General features: G+C 46.9%; 5 protein-coding genes across 5 annotated transcripts; 3 read left to right on the top strand and 2 right to left on the bottom strand.

Annotated features, from left to right (window-relative positions):
- Window positions 1-2,824: 2,824 nt before the first annotated feature.
- INS49_008780 (uncharacterized protein) lies at window positions 2,825-4,620 on the bottom strand (the record flags this gene model as incomplete). The annotated part of the gene is made up of 2 exons (XM_043169519.1): window positions 2,825-4,406; window positions 4,484-4,620. The coding sequence occupies 2 exons, from the start codon at window positions 4,618-4,620 to the stop codon at window positions 2,825-2,827; spliced, it is 1,719 nt and encodes a 572-aa protein (XP_043027199.1).
- A 1,456-nt stretch (window positions 4,621-6,076) lies between these two features.
- Window positions 6,077-10,111, top strand: INS49_008779 (uncharacterized protein; the record flags this gene model as incomplete). Its single annotated transcript, XM_043169518.1, has 2 exons — window positions 6,077-8,534; window positions 8,598-10,111. 2 exons carry the CDS (start codon window positions 6,077-6,079, stop codon window positions 10,109-10,111), a joined length of 3,972 nt encoding a protein of 1,323 aa, XP_043027198.1.
- A 506-nt stretch (window positions 10,112-10,617) lies between these two features.
- INS49_008778 (uncharacterized protein) lies at window positions 10,618-12,516 on the bottom strand (the record flags this gene model as incomplete). The annotated part of the gene is made up of 5 exons (XM_043169517.1): window positions 10,618-11,076; window positions 11,140-12,256; window positions 12,319-12,367; window positions 12,426-12,443; window positions 12,507-12,516. 5 exons carry the CDS (start codon window positions 12,514-12,516, stop codon window positions 10,618-10,620), a joined length of 1,653 nt encoding a protein of 550 aa, XP_043027197.1.
- A 534-nt stretch (window positions 12,517-13,050) lies between these two features.
- Window positions 13,051-15,481, top strand: INS49_008777 (uncharacterized protein; the record flags this gene model as incomplete). Its single annotated transcript, XM_043169516.1, has 5 exons — window positions 13,051-13,384; window positions 13,435-13,571; window positions 13,660-14,038; window positions 14,088-14,645; window positions 14,709-15,481. The coding sequence occupies 5 exons, from the start codon at window positions 13,051-13,053 to the stop codon at window positions 15,479-15,481; spliced, it is 2,181 nt and encodes a 726-aa protein (XP_043027196.1).
- A 1,681-nt stretch (window positions 15,482-17,162) lies between these two features.
- Window positions 17,163-19,443, top strand: INS49_008776 (uncharacterized protein; the record flags this gene model as incomplete). The annotated part of the gene is made up of 5 exons (XM_043169515.1): window positions 17,163-17,300; window positions 17,386-17,458; window positions 17,535-17,646; window positions 17,711-19,199; window positions 19,261-19,443. The coding sequence occupies 5 exons, from the start codon at window positions 17,163-17,165 to the stop codon at window positions 19,441-19,443; spliced, it is 1,995 nt and encodes a 664-aa protein (XP_043027195.1).
- Window positions 19,444-22,567: the final 3,124 nt, after the last annotated feature.

The raw sequence follows: 22,567 nt of genomic DNA, 5'->3' as shown, positions 1-22,567 counted from the left end.
ATAAATTATTATATAAGTAATATAAAATTAATTTATTATAATAAGTTAAGCAATTAATTTTATAATATAATTTAAAATAAGTTTCATAAATATAATTTTTATTAAAAACTTATTTTCTTTTTATTTATATTAATATATATTATAAGCTTTTAAGAAAACCTTTATTAAATAAGTTATTATATTATAAGCTAACCCTAGGTTATTTATTATAAGGTGCTTAAATAAGGTTTATATTTAAAGTATAAAGGAAGAGATCCGCTCCTTATTTATATTTATATTAAAGCCTATTTTTATAAGGTTAAAGCCTATTAATTAATTATAATAAGCAAAGCTTAAATTATAATATATCTTTCTTTTTTAAATCCTTATAATAAGCTTTAAAAGGTAACTATATAATAAAAATAAAGAACATTATAATTTAATTATAAATTAAATATTACCCATTACCTAGCTATTTAATTATATCTTAACGCCTTTTAAATATATTAAAGGCTTAACTTATTTTTTATAATTAATCTTATAATTTAATATGCTAGTTAAAATAAGCTAATAAAAAATAATTATTTAAGTATAAGTTAGCGGCTAAATTAACGGCATTTTTATAATCCTTTAATTTAAGCCTTTTATATAAGCTCCTTTATTTAAAACTTTAAGATTATAAATTTATTATATAATTTATAATTAATTAACGCTTAATTATAAGCAATTTACTTTATTAATAGGAAATTCCTAGATTTTAAGCATTTTATAGCATTAAATTAATTAACATATAGCTAATTTATTTTAAACTTAAGTTAGCATTAAGCTAATAAGTTTTAAGCCTTACTTTATAAAAAAAATTTTACGCCCTCTTAAATAAACTCCTTTCCCTTACCAAGCTTAATTAATAAAAGCTACACCCTTATTTCCTTATAATAATTAAAATAATTATATTTATAATAATTAAATTAGTTATATATAAAATACTTAACTTTGCTTATTAAAACTATTATAATATTAATATTTATTATTTCATAATTTTAAGATTAAGTATTATCCTTCCTTATTATAATATTAAAAATACCCTTATATTATTATAAAGTAAAGTAAAAAGCCTTAAATATATTTAGCTATTTTTTATAATTAAGCTAAGCTTTTATTATAAAGATTAAGCTATTAATTATTAATAATATTTTATATTTATTTAATTAATTTTAAGTTTTTACTATATAAGTTAATTAATTAAATTAAGTAAAAGATTTTATTATTCCCTTTTTATAATATTATTATAATGTAATTAAGCTAAGCCTGGCACGCTTTTATTTAAAGAAATCCTTAAATATAAGGTAAATCTTCTTTAAAAAGCTTTTTAATTATTTTTTAAATAGTTTTATAAAATTAATATAAAATAAAAATTAATTATAAAAAGTTCTTAATTAATTAAATATATAAAAAAAATTAAGCTTCTTTAATATTAATTACTTCCCTATTTATTATAAACTTAACCCTTATCTTTATTAGCTAAGTTGCTAAGTATTTTTAAGATAAAAGGTTTTTAAGATAGGAAAGGGCTTAACGGGCTGTTATTATTCTTTTTAAGTCTTATTATACTAAGTTTTATATAATTATATTATAAATTTATAATATAAAAAGACTTTAAATATATATTATAAGCTAACCTTAGGTTATTTGCTATAAAGTGCTTAAATAAGGTTTATATTTAAAATGTAAAGGAAGAGATTTGCTCCCCATTTATACTTACGCTAAAGCCTATTCTTATAAGGCTAAAGCCCGCTAAGTAATCACAATAAGCAAAGCTTAAATCATAATATATTATAATAAATAATATTTAATATTAAAGTTATAACGTTAATTATATGCAAAGGCCTTTTAAGCTTGTTTAATTAACTTATTTTTATTTATTTAACTAGCTTTTAAAACTATTTTAATTTACTTTTTTAATAATTCTTCCTTTTCCTTTCTTTTTTAAGCAAACTTAATTATAAATTAATTATTTTTCATTATTACATTATATTTTTATAATTATTTTAATATAAGGATTATCTTAATATTTATAATAAAATAAGTAATATAAAAAAGTAATATTATATTATATTATAAGTAATTTAAAAAATACTTTAAAAATTAAAAATAAAGGGTAAAAAAAGAGGTTTAAAATTCCTTTATTAATAAAGTATAAATAAATATATTAAGTTATATATAAATTTATATACCAGCTTAAGGCTAAGGAATAATTAAAAAGCTAAGCAAATAGCAGATAGATTAATAAATAGTTGATTTAAAAAAAAACACAGTGTGGCCGAAGCCGCCCATGAAGAAGGCTGGTGTTTGGGCCGAAAGCTGGCTTGTGCTACCACTGTGGCCGCTTGAGACAGGCAGAACGGCAGTGTGACATGGTATACGGCGGCTGCAGCAAGAAGAAGGACAAGAACGTTGAGGACGAGGATCAGCAGCATTACTGGACAATGTGCTATAATCAAGGAAGCCCAAGTAAACATGAGCTAAATGCTTGCATGGGGATGATCACGTTGTTCTGTGACCGGGATCATTACATGAATGACACCAATGACATTTCGTCCCGTCGTGGCTGGGGGGTCCAGGCGGCTGAAAGCCGCTCATACGAACCAATTTTTTTTATTGAAGAGCCAGGTTTTCAAAAGCGCAAATTGCCATGACAGTATGTGCTCTAGAAAGCCAAGTGCAAAGCTTGAACTGGTGCAATTTGTCATGCTGTCCTAACAAATGCGAAATATATCAAGTCGCGGGCCAGGAGCACAGCCCCCGTTTCCCCAAGCCCACTCCACCGCGAATGCCAACAATCAATCTACAAAATACTGTAGTGGTAGTGCTTCTGGTGGTTCGCCTGCTTGTTGACCGACCACTCGTTCCTCCTCTGGTGGGCATGCTCCACCTTGCGGCTTCGCTGTGCCGCCTTGCCCACCTCCTTCTTCTTCTTGTCCGAGACACCCACCATGCCACCGCCACCTTCGGCGCCACGGCCGACAAGCTGCCTCCTCTGGTCACGAACGCGCCCGCTAAGGACAATCTGCTGGCCGTTGGTGCCCTCCTCGCCATCGACATCCATGGCATCCGGGTCGCCGTCCTCCAGAGCCAGCTGGTGCTGCTGATGACCCTCGAGGAACGGTCGCTCTCGCAGGTTCTGGCGGTAGTACTTGTTCAGAGACCTATGGCCAACGGCCCTGCCACTTGGGAGATGAAGTTCATACTCGTCGTAGAAGACTGCTCGAGTGGGCTTGTGCGAATGCGAATGCCAGCCATCTCTCTGGCGATGAGGTCTCGAGTCGCTGCGAGAGTGGTGGGCATGTTTTTCCAAGCGCTCGTATTGGTGGTAGTGATTTTCTGCAGGGACAGCAGTGAGGTCGGCAGAGTCGAGTGATGAAGCTGAAGAATCCGTCTCCCAACCTGCATCCTCAGCTTCTTCGATCTCCTCACCGTCCTCATTCGTGGTGACCGCCGCCCGCTTACTGCCGAGCTTTACGCCACCGGCTTGAGGCGATTCCTCATCGTCTGACTCGTCATCGTCCATCTCATCGTCCGAGTAAGTGCTGCGGAAATCATAGAACTCTCCAATCTCGAGCTGTTCATCCTCGGTAGTGTAGGGGATCTTGCAGTGGCCAGTATCACGCATATGGGTTTGCGCAGCATACGCGTTTGCCTTGGCCTTGCCACAGACCAGACATTCGTGGTACTCCTGTATGCGCTCTTGCAAGGATCGCAACAAACCCTTGATATCAACCAGATATTGCTTTTCAGGGATGAACATGCCGTGAGTCTTTTCCATGTGGCTGACGTTCAAGGGCACGTCGGGAGACTCGTGATTGCAAAACAGGCAGTGCTTGAGGGTTAGTGTTGCTTGCACTCCATCAGGGGCCTTGGATGGGGTCGGTGTCGCAGACTGCTGTTCGCTGGATGCCTCTGAGACTGGGTGGTCTTCAGGACGCTGGGTCCTTGCCGAGATTTGAGGGTTGGATGGTCGCTTGACGGGCGAGGGGCGTTTCTGCTCTGCTATACCGGTCTTCCTCATGCCCTCGACAATGTGATTGAACTCCTCCTCGGCATCGGAGTCGACCTCTGAGGTGTTGGATGCGACGGGCTCTCCCAAGGAGAAGGTGGAGCTGATCATGGAGCTGGCATCATCGGCAGCGACGCCGTTGCGGCCCTTCCTCAGCTGAGCCGCGGCCTTTGCCTTGTGCTTCTGGCTCCCGATGTGGTTCTGATAGGAGTTCTCACTAAAGTACGTCTTGTGGCAGAGGCCGCATTCTGTCTGGAAACCAGCGCGTTCGGCCTCTGCGGTGGTGGAAGCTCGGGCCTGGAGAACCTTCTCCGTAAAGACCTCGGAGGAGATGGGCGGAAGGGTCGCAACGCGGCGCTTGAGGTTATACCGGCTAGAGACAAGAAAACCACGGTCAGATAGGCTCCGCGACAAGAACTGGCACCGACGGTGGTGGCTGTCAAGACTTACTGCCAGTCATTCCTCATGTGGCCCTTCTGCAGGTCGCTGTTGCGGAAAGCTACCTGGCAGGTATTGCAGGTGTATGGATGGGACGCCGATATATCATGCGCCGGAGGAGCCGCACGATTGCCGGTAACGGTCGCCATCTTGAACGACTGTGGTCGTTGTATTTCAGTATGAAGTGTGCGCGTGCGGATGTGTGTCTGACTGTGGATGGCGGGGTTGTCTATGACAGACGTCGACGAGCGATTCCCTGAACCACAAGGCAGAGGCAGAGTGCCGAAAATTTGCAGTTGCTTTACTTGCGTTGTCACCTTGACGGGGGCAAATGCACAGTGACAGAAGGGGTTTGCTTGGGTTTGCTCGGCACGCCGGCGTCAAGAGACAATTTCGGATTAGTAAAGCGAGGCCTTGAACATCCTCCGTTCCTAGTGGCGATGATTTCTCAGTTGACTCGAACCAAGCCAGCCTTAGCAGGCCTGGCGGTCAGGGCTCATTTTTCGGTGGGGCACTTCCATGGCCTTTGATAAGCGAGCGATAAGGGGCGTCTACGTCAACCCGGGGGAAGAGGCCGAGAGACCCCTCAGGGGCATGGGGCACCTGGGCTGGGCGGCCGGGTGTGTGAGAACGGACGGACGGACCTCCAACGGCCTCGTCGCTCGTCGCTCATCGCTCACAGAGTAGAGTTCGAGTTGCCGTCTCTTGGCAACAGTAGTCACCCCAGATCGAGAGCCTATCGAGCAGAGACCACAAGAATTGATACAAGATAAGATTTGGGCCACGAGATGGCGACACCACGACGGCATGTGCAAGTTGTTTCCATCTAATTGAGGCCTTGCTATTGTAGGTAGTCTGTGTGGAGTGTACAACGCAGGTTGGCTGCACAGTTACTTGTACGACCATCGACCGTTTCAAGATTGGCCGCCTTCCCAACCCCCTGGCCTTGCCGCCCTAGTCGCGCCTGGGGTAACCGGAACGGGAACTGGGTGCGGACGAGGTGGACTACCTGCCTCAAGTACTTGGGTGCAAATGCGGGCGCAGTAAGCAGAGAACAACCGGCGAGGGGCCCCTGGCTCCTGACAGCCCTGCCTTCTGTCTATTTGCAAGTGATGCCCTGCACCCTCGATGCCCATTCCCCCAGGATCGGAAAAGACAACTCTTATCCTTGTCCATCCTGCCTGCTATGCCCTGGACTTGCTGGTCTTCGCCAGCCTCGACTCGAGAATCATCACGAGCACAGCCTGCGTACACCCAACTCTGATCTGCTCCTCGTGTTATCTCTCCTCTGTCTTTGTTGGCAGCCCGACAGGCTTGACTGGTGCTGATGCTCTCTGGTTCACGGTCCACCTTTGCGCCACTTTTGCATGTGTCTCCTGGACCACTTGCCATTGCCGCCGCCTCTTAATTCTCCGAACCACTGCGTCTCTCAGCTCGCTGTCCCTCCGTGATACCCCTCCGAACTCCTTCATCTAGTACTGTTTCCCGACACTCAACCATCAAGGAATCGCTCGACTCCGCTCCATCGCCCGACCGATCCCGACCTGTCAGCCGTATCAAGGCAGACCTCCCGCCCTCGAGGCCCTGCCTGCCGTCCCTTATGTCATGACGCGAGACGCAACTCGGCCGCTTGATGCTGGGCCCGCCCCCAATCACGTCCATCACGATGTCGAAACAGATCTCCTGGCTGGGCTCTGGGAGACCGCTCCTTTTGCTCGTCTGCCCTGGGATGCGCCGCCCGAGCTGAAGGAGTTGGTCGAAGACATACAAAACCCGCGAAGGGTCTATGCCATACACCAGGCCAGTCGCCGACATGGCTTCCAGCAGCTGGTGGAGAAGTTCATCGTCCAACTGCGAGACGGCTGTGGCTCCAACTATTGCAGCACCCCGACTTGCTTCTCCTTTCGGAAACGGAGCGTAGGACGCATACCGATACGGCGGTACAATGTCACGAGCGCAAGGGTCCTGGCTGTCTACATGGCTAGCCAGGACAACTCGGAGAATGCCCTGTGCCCAGCTCTCAGGAGCCCCAAGATGCCGCCCGCTGCCCTCGACACCCTCGTCTTCTACCGCAAACCCAGCCTTCAGCACAGCGAGGAGAGGCCACGGCCGCCCGGGAAGGGCCGCACTACAACCGAGAAGGACGGTTCATCCAAGAGCCGGCAAGTTCGCGTAAAAGCCAAGGTTCAGGTACATTCGACTTCTAGAGATTTGAACACTGGGAAGGACAAGAATACACCCTCGTCGCCCCAAGAGACACCAAGCGCTTATGAAGGTGCCAAATTCGAGGTCACCGAGAGGCACACGGGCAAGGACTACCGGTCATTTGCAGCAAACATGTTCGGTACTGTGGCTTTCAAAATGCTGGAGTGGTTGACCCCCAACGCGCTCGACGACATGCATGAAACAGCCTGTGACTTGGAGAAGGACCACCGTGAGGAGGACTTTAGGACCACGAAACCTCGTCGGAGGAAGTCCTCTCCTCGACCAGATTCTCGTCAGGATTCGTCACCCACGTCACCTAGAGAGCATGAGGCCAATGACTTCTCCATTGCCGAGGAGACAGCCGCCGAAGCCAGATCGCTGAATGGCAAGGCTGAAGCTGCACAACGCGAGAAAGAGAACGACCCACTTGTGACCGGGAACGGATCGATGTCTACTCGAAGGCCTGGAAGTGTGCGCCGCAATTCGAATGCCAGGGTACGCACCAACTCAGCCACCAAGCCGAAACGAAAACTTTCACTAGACACATACCCTCCTGAGCTGGTCTCCGATGAGATGGTTAATGGCCTCAAGTCGCCACGCCTACCAGGGTTCCAAGCGGAGAAGAACAGCAGGTCTGTCAAGAACGCGACCTCTAATTTGTCCCGGCCCCCGCCTCAAGCAGTCTCAGCAGATTACTTGGCGAGGACTCGCATAGAGGAGTCCTCGCCTGCGCCCTCGGAGGATAGGAGCAAGCCTAACACAATGCGAACCAACGAGGGCCTGGGGCAACGAGGGGCGGCTGTCCCAGAATCGGACCATCAAAGCACCCCCTCCGAGACCTCAGCCAGCGACTGCTCCATGGCCGCCCCTGATGGCGATGCAGAGCTTACGTACGACTCGTTCCTCCCGCAGGCTATTTCGCGTTTGAACGTCGACGTAGTTGACTTCGTCTGCGATGTGCTGCAAGATGACGGCACTCGCGAGCAACATCTGTTAGAGCCAGCAGAAGTGTCTAAATCACTCGCAGCCACAACAGCGAAGCGAGAGGGAAAATTGAAAAGAAGACACAGATCCAGGAGATCTTATCCCATGGATCTCAAGAAGGAGTGGAAGCTGTTCATCGAGCAGAGCCTCTTCTACACGCTCAGCGACCCTCACGCTCTCATTCACTCATTCACACACAAAGGCGAGCTCATCGACTCCCAGGCGCTCTGGTATTGCATGCTGCGGATGACGAGAGTTGCGCCTACACTCGTCTACCACTGCCTCTGGTTATCGGCGGCACACCTCTTTGCACCTCCAAAGTCCGTCCAATCCCTGCGGTCACCCACTGCCAGGCTCTTCCCGAAGCAGGAAATGTCCTTGTCGAATGCCGAGGCAGGAAGACTGATGTCCATATGTCTCCATGCCTTGATTGCCGCTGCGCCGGTGGTGTTTGAGAAAAGTCAACTCACGGAAATGTCGCGGTTACGATCACAAGGGCTCAGTCTGGCAGCGAGCGGTAGCCAACCTGCGGAACTCTGCTTGCAATACGATGACGCCTTTTCTCACGAACTAGCAATGAGACTGGCAAGGAGGCTCTTGTCGGCCATCACAGCGCGCAGGTACTTTAATGACATGCTGAGCCAAGAAACTGCTTTTGGTGACGCCAGCGAGGAGGAGCCCGATGTTCTGGCACCTCTCTTCACGCAACTCGACGCCCTCAGCGTGAGCAATGAGGAAGGTCTCCACGAGACCCGCATGTCCACCCTGCTACTTGACTGGGCTCGTGCGGTCATGTTCTATGAATGGGATGGGAGCCCAGAAGTTCCAGGAGATGGCCCGTTTGGTGGTGCTCTTGCATTGACAGACGCCATACGTGAGTTTACGAGTCGAAGTGGAATCTCACGTCAGGAATATATTTGGCTGACAAACGTTGCAGACAAGAAAAGCCAGGCGCTCCGGATCACCCACAAGCAGCTTCTTGCTGATTACTTTGCGGAGAGGCTTGACAATGTTGATATGCCTGTCGCATGGTTGTCTTTCACATCCACCAAACAAAGGGGTCACCTCCTGGACCACCCCCACATGTTTAACCCGGACACCCTGGTGTCCTACTTCCGTGCCATCAACTTCTCAAGAATGAGTCACGTCTACGAGGAAGCGGCCTCGCTGCAAAATCGACTGGACCGTCTCTTTGAGCAGGCAACGTTGATTGTGAACCGGCACCACAAGACCGTGCTGCAAGATCTTCTGCGCACGGCAAGGTCGAGATACCTGATCCTGGATATTGGCCGAAAAACAGTACTGCGAGATGCCTTTGACCAGCTCTGGCGCCGCGAGGAGAGAGAGCTACTCAGGCCACTGAAAGTACATCTGGGTGAGGACACGGGGGAGGAAGGTTTCGACTCTGGTGGAGTCCAGCAAGAATTCTTCCGCCTTGCTATAGCCGAGGCTCTGAACCCTGACTACGGCGCGTTCACTATTGATGAACGGAACAGGATGGCATGGTTTCAGCCCGGGTCGACAGAGCCTGATTGGAAGTTTGAACTAGTGGGCGTCCTTGTAGGTCTTGCCGTGTACAATGGCCTAACCTTGCCCGTCAGCTTCCCAAAGGCCCTTTACCGCAAGCTCCTCGGCGAGCCTGTCACAGATATCCATCACATCAACGATGGATGGCCACAGATAGCGAGCAGTCTGACCGAGCTTCTGGAATGGGATGAGTCAAACGGCACCGTTGAGGACATCTTCGCCGTCACCTATGAGTTCTCCGTCAACATGCTCAACGAGCATGTCTCGAGGGAGATGCACTCCATTTCCCCTGGATCACAACCCCCTCCCGACCACGAATGGCCTCAATTTCCTCCCTCAAGCAGCACTGGAAACCAGCAGCCACACTGGACATTATCTTGCGAGAACCCCGAGGATGCTCCGTTGGTCACTGATGCCAACCGCAACGCGTATGTTTCCGATTATATCCGCTACATGACGGACGTCTCGGTCCGACCGCAATACGAGGCGTTCGCCAAGGGCTTTCGCTCCGTCCTCCACCCAAAGTCGCTCACCCTCCTCAGCCCAGAGCTCCTGCAGAACCTCGTCGAGGGTCAGCAAGAAATCGAGGTCAGCGAGCTGCGCCGCGCCGCGCGGTACGTTGGCTACTCCTCCTCCTCGAGAACGATCAAAGACTTCTGGAAGATCGTCAGGGAATATGACGACCAGATGAAGCGCAAGCTGCTGGAGTTCGTCACTGCGAGCGACAGAGTTCCGGTCGGAGGGATAAAGAACATCCAATTTGTGGTGCAGAAGAACGGCGAGGAGGATGGGCACGACGGGCACCTACCCACGGCGTACACGTGCTACGGCACCCTCCTGCTGCCCGAGTATCGGGACAGGGAGGTTCTGAAGGAAAGGCTGAGCATGGCATTGGAGAACGCCCAAGGTTTCGGGTTTGCTTGAGATAGAGAGGCGGGTAGGCGGGCAAGATGGACAGACGGACGTGCGGGATCTTTCTCTTGTGTGTAAAATATAACGTCTTCATGCCCCACTATATCCCGTATATTTGTTTGAGCAAGCCAAAATACCGGGTTCTTCAGATACAGATGAGAGCACGTCATATTTTACACGAGCGAGCAATGAATGAATGGCGGGAGTTTCGTGCTGAGGGTTTGGTTTGTCTTTCTCTAGTTCATACCTTATATGCGACAGGTAAAGGCTTTGGTCATCCCGTAGGATACGGCCGCATCACTTATATAACTATAAATGGGACAGGACTTGGGGACGAGAAAGTTCACCAGAGGTGACGAGGTTTTTCGGCTTTGCAGTTTTGGTATCTATAGACCCACGCCAATCATCTATTGATGTGTCCTCGTTTTACCCACACGCAGGCGCCTGCCCTGTACAATTGCCAGCCACCCACATGCATTTTATCCACAGCCGCTCTTCATTTCTGCATCTTGCCCCATTTAGAAGTCATCCTCCCCGCTCCCGCTGACAATGACGTTGTTCACCTTGAGCACCATCCTGCAAAGCTGGGTGGCGAGCATGAGCTGCTGCTTCTTACTGATGAGCGGGTCGATGACGAAGGCGTCCTTCATGTTGTTGCTGCCCCTCTGCATGCAGTCGACGCCGAGCCTGCCGCGGTCGCCGCCGGCCTTGACCTGCTGCGACTTGATCTCGGCCAGGGTGGCGATCGGGTTCAGGCCGCTGTTCTCGGCCAGGGCCATGGGCACCGAGTCGAGGGCCTCGGAGAAGGCGCGCATGGCGTACTGCTCCAGGCCGGGCGTCTTGACGGCTGCGTCCTCAACGGCCAGCGAGCAGGCGATCTCAGCGGCGCCACCGCCGTAGACGACGCGGTTGTCGCGGACAAGGTTGCGGACTACACAGAGAGCATCATGGAGGGAGCGTTTGGCTTCGTCGATGATCTATAAGTGGTGAAAGTCAGTTTCGCTATTCTGAGGATACATGGTGGAAATTGAGACTCTTACCATCTTGTTGCTGCCACGCACGAACACTGTGACGGCTCTTGTGTTGGCACACTCCTCGATAACGAGCATTTTCTCCCTCGTGGTACCGAAGGACATCTCCCGCACGATACCAGCCTGGCCCAGCTTTTCGGCCTTCAAGTCCTCAAACCTGGGTACTATTCTGCCGTTCGTCGCAATGGCAATAAGCTCGATCTCTGGGCCACCAACCCATCGCACAGCAGGGAGTTCGTTCTGCAGGAGCAAGTGGTTTGCCTCGTCGTCGAAACCCCACTGGCATATCGCCAGGTTCGCGCCGGTGTCCTTGATCTGTTGAATCATCTCGATGAATTTCTCCCGCTCGTAGTTTTGTAGCTTCTTGAACTCCTCCACCGTCGTAATGTCCAGCTTGTGCTTGGTCTTGGGCTTTGGGGGCTCGAATGCGCACGTCAGGATGGCGATCTTGGCGTCGCGGACCTCGGAGGGCATCTGTGGGTGGGAGAAGTCCTTGTCGACGACGACTCCCTTGACCAGAAGCGTGTCCTCCAGCGACCCGCCCACCTTGCCGTCCACCTTGATCAGCTCGAAGTCGACGTCTTTTCGCTCGAGGTCGGCGACAGACATGATGGCGTCAACGGCGATCTTTGCAAACTGGTCATGTGCCTTGGAAACGATCTTGCTGCCCAAACTTGTCCTTGCAACCTTGAAGAGGTTCTCGGTCTGGTCCTTGCTGAAGTCGATGGTGTCGGCGATCTTGTCAAGCTCGGACACTGCTATGTCACAGGCCTGGTCGTAGCCGTCCGCGATCCGGATGGGGTGGATTCCCTTGTCGATCAGCTCGGCAGCCTGCTCAAGCAGAGCACCAGCCAGGACAACAACACCGGTGGTGCCATCTCCTATCTCGTCATCTTGTGATTTGGAAAGTTCGACGAGCAGCTTGGCGACGTGGTTCGTGATTTCCATCTGCTGAAGGATGGTAGCACCGTCGTTTGTGACTGTGATGTCTCCATCGGGGGAGATTAGGATCTTGTCGAGGCCACGAGGTCCGAGGGAGCTCTTGACGATGTTTGCGACCGTTCGTGCGGCGAGGATATGCGACTTGACGGCTTCGTTGCCGAACTGCCTCTTCTTCTTGCCTTGGCTGCACGCAGCAAGTTAGTCGGTGTGCCGGTACGCAGGGAGCTTCAGGAGGGTCTAACGCACTCTCGGACAACGATAAACGGCCTGCCTTGCTCGTCCTTCGTCACCACAGCTACAGCATCATGTCAGTATGGGTTGCTGGCCAAGAGGATCTTCGATTTGGTCTGTACCATTCGACAAGTCCAGGTCTGGAAACATTCAGTTAGCAGATGGAAAATATGGACACACATGAGAGGGTGCCTATAACTCACTCATCGCCATTTTGGAAGCTGCTTCTCAGGGTCTCAACTCCAGAAACGGTTTCCTGCCAGGCTCGTTCAGAGGGGAGTGGGGGGCTGCAGACAAGGTAGGGAGTTGACAGGTCAGGAGGAGGTCAAGGGGTCCAGCTGTGAACAAGCACGATAGACGGTAGACGTGTTTAGGCGCGCCCCAGAGCTGCGGCTGCTATGCTGCCAAACCATGCCAAAATTTCCCCCCTGTCGCCGCTGTCCCAGGTGGAGCCCCGACCCGCCGCAGGACCCCTCAGCTGCCAGGCTCAGAGCTCCATGCCGGAACTTCCAGCGGACCGAGCGAGAGAAAAAAAAAAAGAAACTCCAGTCATCGTTATCGCAATCGGGCTTATCTTTGTTTGCAAATCACCTTGTCCCTTAGGGGCAGTCTAGCTTGCAGCAGCAGATGGCCCCACCACTTTTCGACAATACGTCAGTGAAGGCCGCCCACCCCCCATTTTGCCCCTCCCGACATATCCCACCTACCCTCAAGCCGCGCAACGCCCGGCGATCCGTTGCGCCCAAGATGTCTCGCCACCGCATGTACCAGAACTACGATTATGAGAACGACCTGAAAGAGTTTGACGGGGACGAGCTCGCAGAGGAGGAGGAGGAGGAGGAGGAGGAGGAGCTGAGCCCCGAGGACAAGGCCCAGATGACAGCCGCCACAGCAGAAGTAAAGAGCATGCTCGGTCCCCAGGCCAGCAAGGTCACAACCCAGCAGATCCAGGAGTCGTTATGGCACTACTACTACGACGTCGACAAGACCATCGCCTACCTGATCAGCAAGTTCATCGATCCCGCACCAAAGCCAACAGCCAAGACCAAGGTCCCCAAGACCACGCCACAAGCATCCGACGGTAAGAACCATTCTGAACACCCCTTTCCGTTGACTCCCCCTGACCGACAGGTGCCGCCGAAGCAGATCCCTGGAGAGCATGCGCGGCCACTACCAGGCCAAGACCCCCCTGTGCGAGCTTCTTTGCCGACATGCCCTGGTTGAACGTCCCCGAGGAACGCAGGACCGTGTTCATCAAGCCGCCATACGTACATGGTGGTGGCCTACTGGGCGGCTCATCAGAACCACCCAAGATGTCCAAGTTGCAGGCCCTTGCCGCGGCTAGAGCTAGAAAAGAAGAAGCGGGAGGAGAAGCAGTCAGAGACACCACCGGAGGACACAACCAAAAGTGCTATCCCCGAGACAGAAACTTTGCGGGCCAAGGTTTCAAAGATGGATATTGGTCACGAGGAAACACCCCAGGCATCAGACTCTCTCCGCGGCCCGGCGCCCGCCCTCGATGGCGCAACAGACTCCCAGGATCACGCGCCAGTGGTGGAAAAGGCACAGCCCTCGACATTTGCGCAAGCTCTCTTCAAGTCTGCTTCGGAGGCACCACAGCCTCATCAACAACTTTATCCGCCACCTTGGCTGGCCTTCACTACTGATGAGGCCCTGGTCGAGGCCTTCTCCAAGCCGTCTCCTGACGATGTTGTGCAGGCGGCCCAGTCGCAAGGTTCGCGGTTCGCGAGAAAATGAGGGACATCTACTAACACCCTCTGCAGCAGGGAAGAAGCTTGCATCTAATACGCCAAGTAGAAAGAACAAAGACACAGCAGAAGCGGCCAAAAATCTGAAAGAACTGAAGATCGATGAGACGCCGCTGCCAAAAAGTAAGAATCTGAATGTGCTCAAAGAGTATGAGAAGAGTCGGCGAAAGAGAAGTGCCAGCTTTGTGGTAGTGGGCCATGTTGATTCCGGGAAGAGTACAATGACTGGCCGGCTACTGCTAGACCTGGGCGAGGTCGACCAGCGGACGATTGACAAGTACCGGAAGGAGGCTGAGAAGGAAGGCAAGTCTTCATTCGCGCTCGCCTGGGTACTTGATACAAGAACAGAGGAGAGATCCAGGGGCGTCACCATCGACATCGCCACCAAGAACTTCGAAACCGAATCGACGCTATTCACCATAGTAGACTCGCCTGGCCACAAAGATTATGTGCCAAACATGATTGCTGGAGCCAGTCAGGCAGACTTTGCTGTCCTGGTCATCGATGCAGCTAAAGGAGCGTTCGAGGCAGGCCTCAAGGGGCAGACCAGAGAACATGCTCTGCTACTACGGAGTATGGGGGTGTTCCGTTTGATTGTCGCCGTCAACAAACTTGACACATCACAATGGAATCAAGACCGATTTGACGAGATCAAGGGACAGATCATGGGATCCTTGAGAGCTCTGAAATTCCCAGACGAGAACATCAGCTTTGTTCCCGTCTCTGGTCTCAACGGCGACAACGTTGTCAACCGCTCCAAAGACCCGGCCGCATCGTGGTACACAGGCCCAACGCTTATAGAAGAGCTGGAGTTGTCAGAGCCTGCGGCTCGGCCCCTTGATAAGCCTCTCCGGATGACCATCTCGGATCTCTGGGACACACGCCTGAGCCCCATCACCGTGGCTGGACGGCTAGAGGCTGGGTCTCTTCAGGTCGGAGATGCCCTTCTGGTGCAACCCAGTGGTGAGAAGGCTTATGTGAAAGCCCTTGAGCTGAATGGCGAACCGGTCGACTGGGCCGTCGCTGGGCAGCACGTCTTCATTTACCTATCACATGTCGACGAAGAACACATCCGCATCGGAGACGTCATCTGCCCTCCCTCGGCGGCGGTCCCGTGCGTTGATACGTTCACCATGATTGTGCTGGCCTTCGACATCTTCTTTCCCATGCCAGTTGACATCCACAAGGGAAGGTTGCACGTGCCAGGAAAGATCGACGAACTGCGAGCCGAGCTTGCCTTACGCGGTGGTGCCATCAAAGGAAAGAAGCCGAAGATCATCAAGGCTGGAAGCGCGGCACGGATCACGATGAAGACACATGAGAAGGTTCCACTAGAGAAGGGCGACAGGGTGGTGATCAGGTACAATGGAGACACGGTGGCGGCTGGTCTGGTGGAAGAGACCCAGTGAGTGACCTTGATACCCTGGCGCGGCTGTGGCGGCACATGATCCAACTGAGACACACGCTACAAGTGGCTTTCCATACTGCGTACCTAGTTATAGTAGCCCCTTATACCATTAGACGCAATCAAGGAAGAATAAAGGATTTGATATGCTCCTTTGCACAAAAGCAAACGGATGGTACACAGATACCTCTTGAATAATATTCCTGCAGCTAATCAGAGCATAACACCCACAACCAATTCCCAAACCCACACCTAATGTACATATCTACAAGCTTGGGTAGGTGTGTTGATTATGGGTGTGTTGGTTATGGGTGCACTAGGCGTGGGTGTGTTAGTTATGGGTGTGTTGGGTGTGAGTGCACTAGGCGTGTAATGTATCTGTATACTATCGGTTTCTCCCTGTGTGAATATCTGTTCTCTAAATAAAGGACGAAGGCCTGAGACACCATGGGCCTGTCATCCCACCTCTGCACGCCTCCTCACGGAGCACCCGTGTCCCTTGACCCGTCTGGCGGGATAGGGTGGCCTGTGCTATTCGGGGCCGAGCTGACCCGTGCGATTCGGATCAGTGCCAAGTGGGTTCATATGACGACGGTGAGTGTATGGCATTCTACCAAGTGTTTTGATACCAAGGATACTAAAGCTGTTGCTGGTTTGCAAAAACGGTGATTACCCATGCTATCAAGGGAAGGAAGTATGTATTGACCTGTTCTGTTGATGCAGGCCCGTATCAGGAAGTATACCTCGTAGATTATAGACAGTAGATCATGGGGAAGGGTGACCCCACCAGAGGAATTTCAGAGATGCTTCTCGAAGGGCAGACCTTGGCATTGTGGAGCTTGTCGCATGAAGCTTATTGCATGAAGCCCCGAAACCTCTTTTAGGCAGTGGTCACTTTGTCATTTTTTGGGAGGACACGCTGGCAGGCAAGGAGGGCAAGGCAGGCAAAGGCAATGCTATCCACAGAGCTCAGAGGACAGTGCCCAGGTGGCGAAGAGGGGTGAAGGCCTGAAAGTGGTGACAACACACGTTGTTTTCTCTTCTCATGGCCACTGTGGCCATTGAATTTGCCAAATTGGCATGTGCGTACAGGCACAGCTGGTCCAGGGACATGAAGAGTCACAGGTGCTCCATGTGGTGAATGGGATCCAGAACATCCATCAATAGAAACCGTCAGAATTCGGGAGGCTGATGATGCCAACTGGCCTGAAGTGGCCTTTCTCAAGCATGGAGTGGATGTACTGTCTGGAGAAAGAGCTTCACACCCTATCTTCCACAGGCGAGACCGCCACGCCAATCTGTTAAGAATCATCCCTGGCAGGTGGGGCTCTACTTGGGGACACATGGTTATCGATTGAAGACCCCTGCAGGCGACGCGAGTGAATCCCTGCGGGCGCTAGTTAATTTTGGTGTGAAATCTGGCTTCCCAAAGAGAACTGGACACATCGACACTTACAGCTTCGATATTTCTATGTCGGCCATCCTTTCCACCTGCCACCTCAGACCCGTCTACCTTTCCTCCAACAACATCACAACCACCGCTCACACTTCTCGCCTTCCACACAGGCTTGAGCAAGTGATCACTTCTTTCTTTCTCCATACCCTTTCTTACCTCTGTTGATACCCTCTTCTTTTCCCCTCCGACTTGTCCCATCTATACTCTTTCTTGCACAACTCGATCCGCAATGGAGCCGCGGTCGAGAAGCACCTGGGCCGTGGGCCTGGGTATGGTGTTCTGGATGTTCCTGCTCTTCTCGCCTCTGGCTTGGGTTGGACAGGCCAAGGCTGATGACACAGAGAACTATGGAACAGTAATTGGAATTGTGAGTCGTGCGCCGCATGCTTGCTGCTCTCAGCTCGCTGCCCTGACAATCCCACAGCAGCAAGACTAACCAGCCCTTTCTACAGGATCTTGGAACTACTTACAGCTGTGTTGGCGTGATGAAGAATGGCAAGGTTGAGATTCTCGTCAACGACCAAGGTACGCTTTTTCTCGCTTTCCCCTACTCTTGCGCCATCTCTGCAGCACCATGTACTGACCTTCCTCCTTCCCACAGGAAACCGTATCACCCCATCATACGTCGCCTTTACCGAGGAGGAGCGTTTGGTCGGTGACGCCGCCAAGAACCAGGCCGCCGGAAACCCATCAAACACGATCTTCGACATCAAGTACGTGGCCTTTTTGCGAGACTAGGCATGATCCAGAGCTTCAGCTAACATTCGGATTTCTCAGGCGTCTTATTGGCCAAAAGTTCACTGATGACGCTGTTCAGCGTGACATCAAGCACTTTCCCTTCAAGGTCACCAACCAGGATGGCAAGCCTTTCGTCACAGTCGCCGTTAACGGCGAGGACAAGAAGTTCTCTCCCGAAGAGATCTCTGCTATGATTCTGGGCAAGATGAAGGAGGTGGCCGAGAACTACCTCGGTGAGAAGGTCACCCACGCCGTTGTTACCGTCCCCGCGTACTTCAACGACAACCAGCGCCAGGCTACCAAGGATGCCGGTATTATCGCCGGTCTCAACGTCCTCCGTATCGTCAACGAGCCCACCGCCGCTGCTATCGCATACGGCCTGGACAAGACCGAGGGCGAGCGTCAAATCATTGTCTACGATCTGGGTGGTGGTACCTTCGATGTCTCCCTGCTCTCTATCGACCAGGGTGTCTTCGAGGTCTTGGCTACTGCCGGCGACACCCATCTTGGAGGTGAGGACTTTGACCAGCGTGTTATCAACCACTTCGCGAAGACCTACAACAAGAAGAACAGTGTCGACATCACCAAGGACCAGAAGGCCATGGGCAAGCTCAAGCGCGAAGCCGAGAAGGCCAAGCGTTCTCTCTCCTCCCAGATGTCCACCCGTATTGAGATCGAGGCCTTCTTCGACGGCAAGGACTTTTCCGAGACTCTGACTCGGGCCAAGTTCGAGGAGCTCAACATGGACCTCTTCAAGAAGACGATCAAGCCTGTCGAGCAGGTTCTCAAGGACGCCAAGGTCAAGAAGGACGAGGTTGATGACATCGTCCTCGTCGGTGGCTCCACCCGTATCCCCAAGGTTGTGTCCCTCATTGAGGAGTACTTCAACGGCAAGAAGGCCAGCAAGGGTATCAACCCCGATGAGGCTGTGGCTTTTGGTGCCGCCGTTCAGGCTGGTGTGCTCTCCGGTGAGGAGGGAACCGCCGACATTGTCCTCATGGATGTCAACCCGCTCACCCTTGGTATCGAGACCACTGGAGGTGTCATGACCAAGCTGATCCCCCGCAACACTCCCATCCCTACTCGCAAGAGCCAGATCTTCTCCACGGCCGCCGATAACCAGCCCGTCGTCCTGATTCAAGTATTCGAGGGCGAGCGATCTATGACGAAGGACAACAACCTCCTCGGCAAGTTCGAGCTGACTGGAATTCCCCCAGCTCCCCGTGGCCAGCCCCAGATCGAGGTCTCTTTCGAGCTCGACGCAAACGGAATCCTGAAGGTTTCGGCCGTCGACAAGGGAACTGGCAAGGGCGAGTCCATCACCATCACCAACGACAAGGGCCGTCTTACCCAGGAGGAAATCGAGCGCATGGTCGCCGAGGCTGAGAAGTACGCCGAGGAGGACAAGGCCACCCGTGAGCGCATTGAGGCTCGTAACGGTCTTGAGAACTACGCCTTCAACCTGAAGAACCAGGTCAACGACGAGGATGGTCTCGGTGGCAAGATCGACGACGAGGACAAGGAGACAGTGAGTTTACCAAACCCCGACCCCATTACATATTCTGGCAGCTTGCTAACATCCAAAATAGCTTCTGGAGGCCGTCAAGGAGGCCACTGACTGGCTCGAGGAGAACGCTGCCACTGCGGCCGCCGAGGACTTCGAGGAGCAGAAGGAGAAGTTGTCCAACGTTGCTTACCCCATCACTAGCAAGCTCTACGAGTCTGCTGGTCCTGGCGGTGACGACGAGCCTGTGGACCACGACGAGCTCTAAGCACGCCAAGCGGAAGGAAATAGACCTCCCTAAGGTGATAAGAGAAAGTCCATAAAAGTCTACAGGAGTAATTATGATTTATTTATTCGGCACACGCCCTTCTTGCGGTGTTACTGGTACGGTGATTGGGAACAAGGATGCATTGATTGGTGCAGTGGTAGAAAGCCACATGCGTCTTGTATGATACACAGAAGTCTCGTAGTATTCTTATAAAGGCTTGATCTTGATACCAGCCTGACTGCGTGTCCACTTTCGGATTTGAATCCACGCGAAGTCAGCTGAAGGCTAGACTAGGAATTCCGAACACAGACAACAAGGCTGCCAATCTCAACTGTTAGTTCATATTTTGCCAGGCTGTTGAATATAGCTGCTGTCTGTCTCAAGCAAAGTGATGCCCCCCCCCCTGTTGTTTTCGTCAGCTGGCCCCCCCCCCCGCACCAAAATTTGGCTGTGAACGCGGAATACGCACTAAGATTCTTATGGACACCCTTATTAACGTTATTAACGCACCTAATTCAGCAAAAGAGAGGTCGTCGTGATGGCTGGCCACTGCTTAACTTATATAAAGCTATAAATATTAGAGTTTTATTTATACTTAAATCCATTACCGTTAAATAAATAGCTGCAGGCTAAATTTAAGTATGGCAAAATAATAAGTTAATAATATAAAAGAAGGGTTGCCATTATAAATATCATAGCCCTTAACATGCCTTTATTAATGCTATTAAATTTTATAATACTTAAGCAATAAGCTTTTAAAATATATAATATTCTTTAACATAACCAGCTTGCTAAGCATTATTAATACTTAATTATTATTATATAAAAGCTTAAAAATTTGTTTTTAATAAGTTAAATATATACCTTAATAAAATGCAATACTTTTTTATTAAAATATATTAAATTAATTACTTAATAAAGATTATTTTAAGGGCTTTAAAGTATATAATTAAATTAATAAATAAGTATATATATTAACTTAATAATATAATAAAGATTTTTAAAGTTATTATTTTTTTAAAATTTTAAAGTTATAATATATTATTAAAATATTTATTTTTCATAATAAATTAAAACTTAATAAATATAATAATATAAAAAAAATAAGCTAAGGATTATTAAAATATACTTTTTAAATTAAAAATTTTCTTAAATAAAGTATTTATTTTTATTTATTATTAATAATTATAATTAATAATCTTTTTAATATTATAATATATAAAAAATATATAATAAAAGAGTTTTTTTTTAATATAGTTTTTTAAAAGGGTTTTTTCTTAAATAAATGCTTATTTAAGCTTTTAATTAATGTTATTATAGTTTAAGCTTTGCTTATTATAATTAATTAACGGGCTTTAGCCTTATAAGAATAAGCTTTAATATAAATATAAATAAAAAGCGGATCTTTTCCTTTATACTTTAAATATAAACCTTATTTAAGCACCTTATAATAAATAACTTAAAGTTAGCTTATAATAAATACTTATAATAAATAATGCTTTATAATATAATTATATAAAACTTAATATAATAAAACTTAAAAAAGATAATAGCAGCTTATTAAGCCCTTTCTTATTTTAAGGACTTTTTATCTTAAGAATACTTAATAATTTAGCTAGTAAAGATAAGGGTTAAGTTTGCAATAAATAAAATGGTAATTAATATTAAAAAGGCTTAATTCTTTTATATATTTAATTAATTAAGAACTTTTTATAATTAATTTTTACCTTATATTAATTTCATAAAAATATTTAAGGAATAGCTAAAAAGCTTTTTAAAGAAGATTTGCCTTATATTTAAAAACATTTTTAAGCAAAAGTATATTAAGCTTAACTTAATTACGCTATAATAATATTATAAAAAGGAAATAATAAAATTTCTTACTTAATTTAATTAATTAGCTTATATAGCAAAGGCTTAAAGTTAATTAAATAAATATAAAATATTATTAATAATTAATAGCTTAACCTTTATAATAAAAGCTTAGCTTAATTATAAAAAGTAGTTAAATATATTTAAGGCTTTTTACTTTATTTTATAATAATATAAAGGCATTTTTAACGCTATAATAAAAAAGAATAATACTTAATTTTAAAATAATAAAGTAATAAATATTAATATTATAATAATTTTAATAAGTAAAGTTAAGTATTTTATATATAGCTAACTTAATTATTATAAGCATAATTATTTTAATTATTATAAAAAAATAAAGATATAGCTTTTATTAATTAAGGTTAATAAGGGGGAGGAGTTTATTTAAGGGGGCGTAAAATTTTTTTATAAAGTAAGGCTTAAAACTTGCCAGCTTAATGCCGGCTTAAGCTTAAAGCGGGTTAGCTGCATACTAGTTAATTTAATATTACGAAATACTTAAAATTTAAGAATTTTTAGCTAATAAAGCAAATTACTTATAATTAAGTATTAATTAATTACGGATTATATAATAAATTTATAATTTTAAGGTTTTAAGTAAAAAAGCTTATATAAAAGGCTTAAATTAAAGAATTATAAAAATGCCATTAATTTAACCGTTAGTTTATGCTTAAATAATTATCTTTTATTAGCTTATTTTAATTAATATATTAAATTATAAGGGTTAAAGGCATGTTAATTATAAAAAATAAATTAAACTTTTAATATATTTAAAAAGCATTAAGGTATAATTAAATAATTAAGCAAAAAGCAATATTTAATTTATAATTAAACTATAATATTCTTTATTTTTTATTATATAGCTACCCTTTAAAACCCGCTATAAGGATTTAAAAAAGGAAAATATATTATAATTTAAGCTTTGCTTATTATAATTAATTAACGGGCTTTAGCCTTATAAGAATAAGCTTTAATATAAGTATAAATAAGGAGCGGATTTCTTCCTTTATACTTTAAATATAAACCTTATTTAAGCACCTTATAATAAATAACCCAAGGTTAGCCCATAATAAATATTTATAATAAATAATGCTTTATAATATTATAATAATATTATTTATATAATTATTAAGATAAGGGGTATTTAATTAATATATTTATTATTATATTTTCTTAATTTTAACTTAATTAAGATATATTTTAAGAATTTAAAGAAATATATTTATTATTAATATTAATATAAAATAAA

The sequence above is a fragment of the Diaporthe citri genome, assembly GCF_014595645.1.
Source record: "Diaporthe citri strain NFHF-8-4 chromosome Unknown scaffold_3, whole genome shotgun sequence".
Lineage (NCBI taxonomy): Eukaryota > Fungi > Ascomycota > Sordariomycetes > Diaporthales > Diaporthaceae > Diaporthe > Diaporthe citri.
Note: the sequence above shows the minus strand (reverse complement) of the source record. Positions and strands in the feature narration are given on the sequence as shown.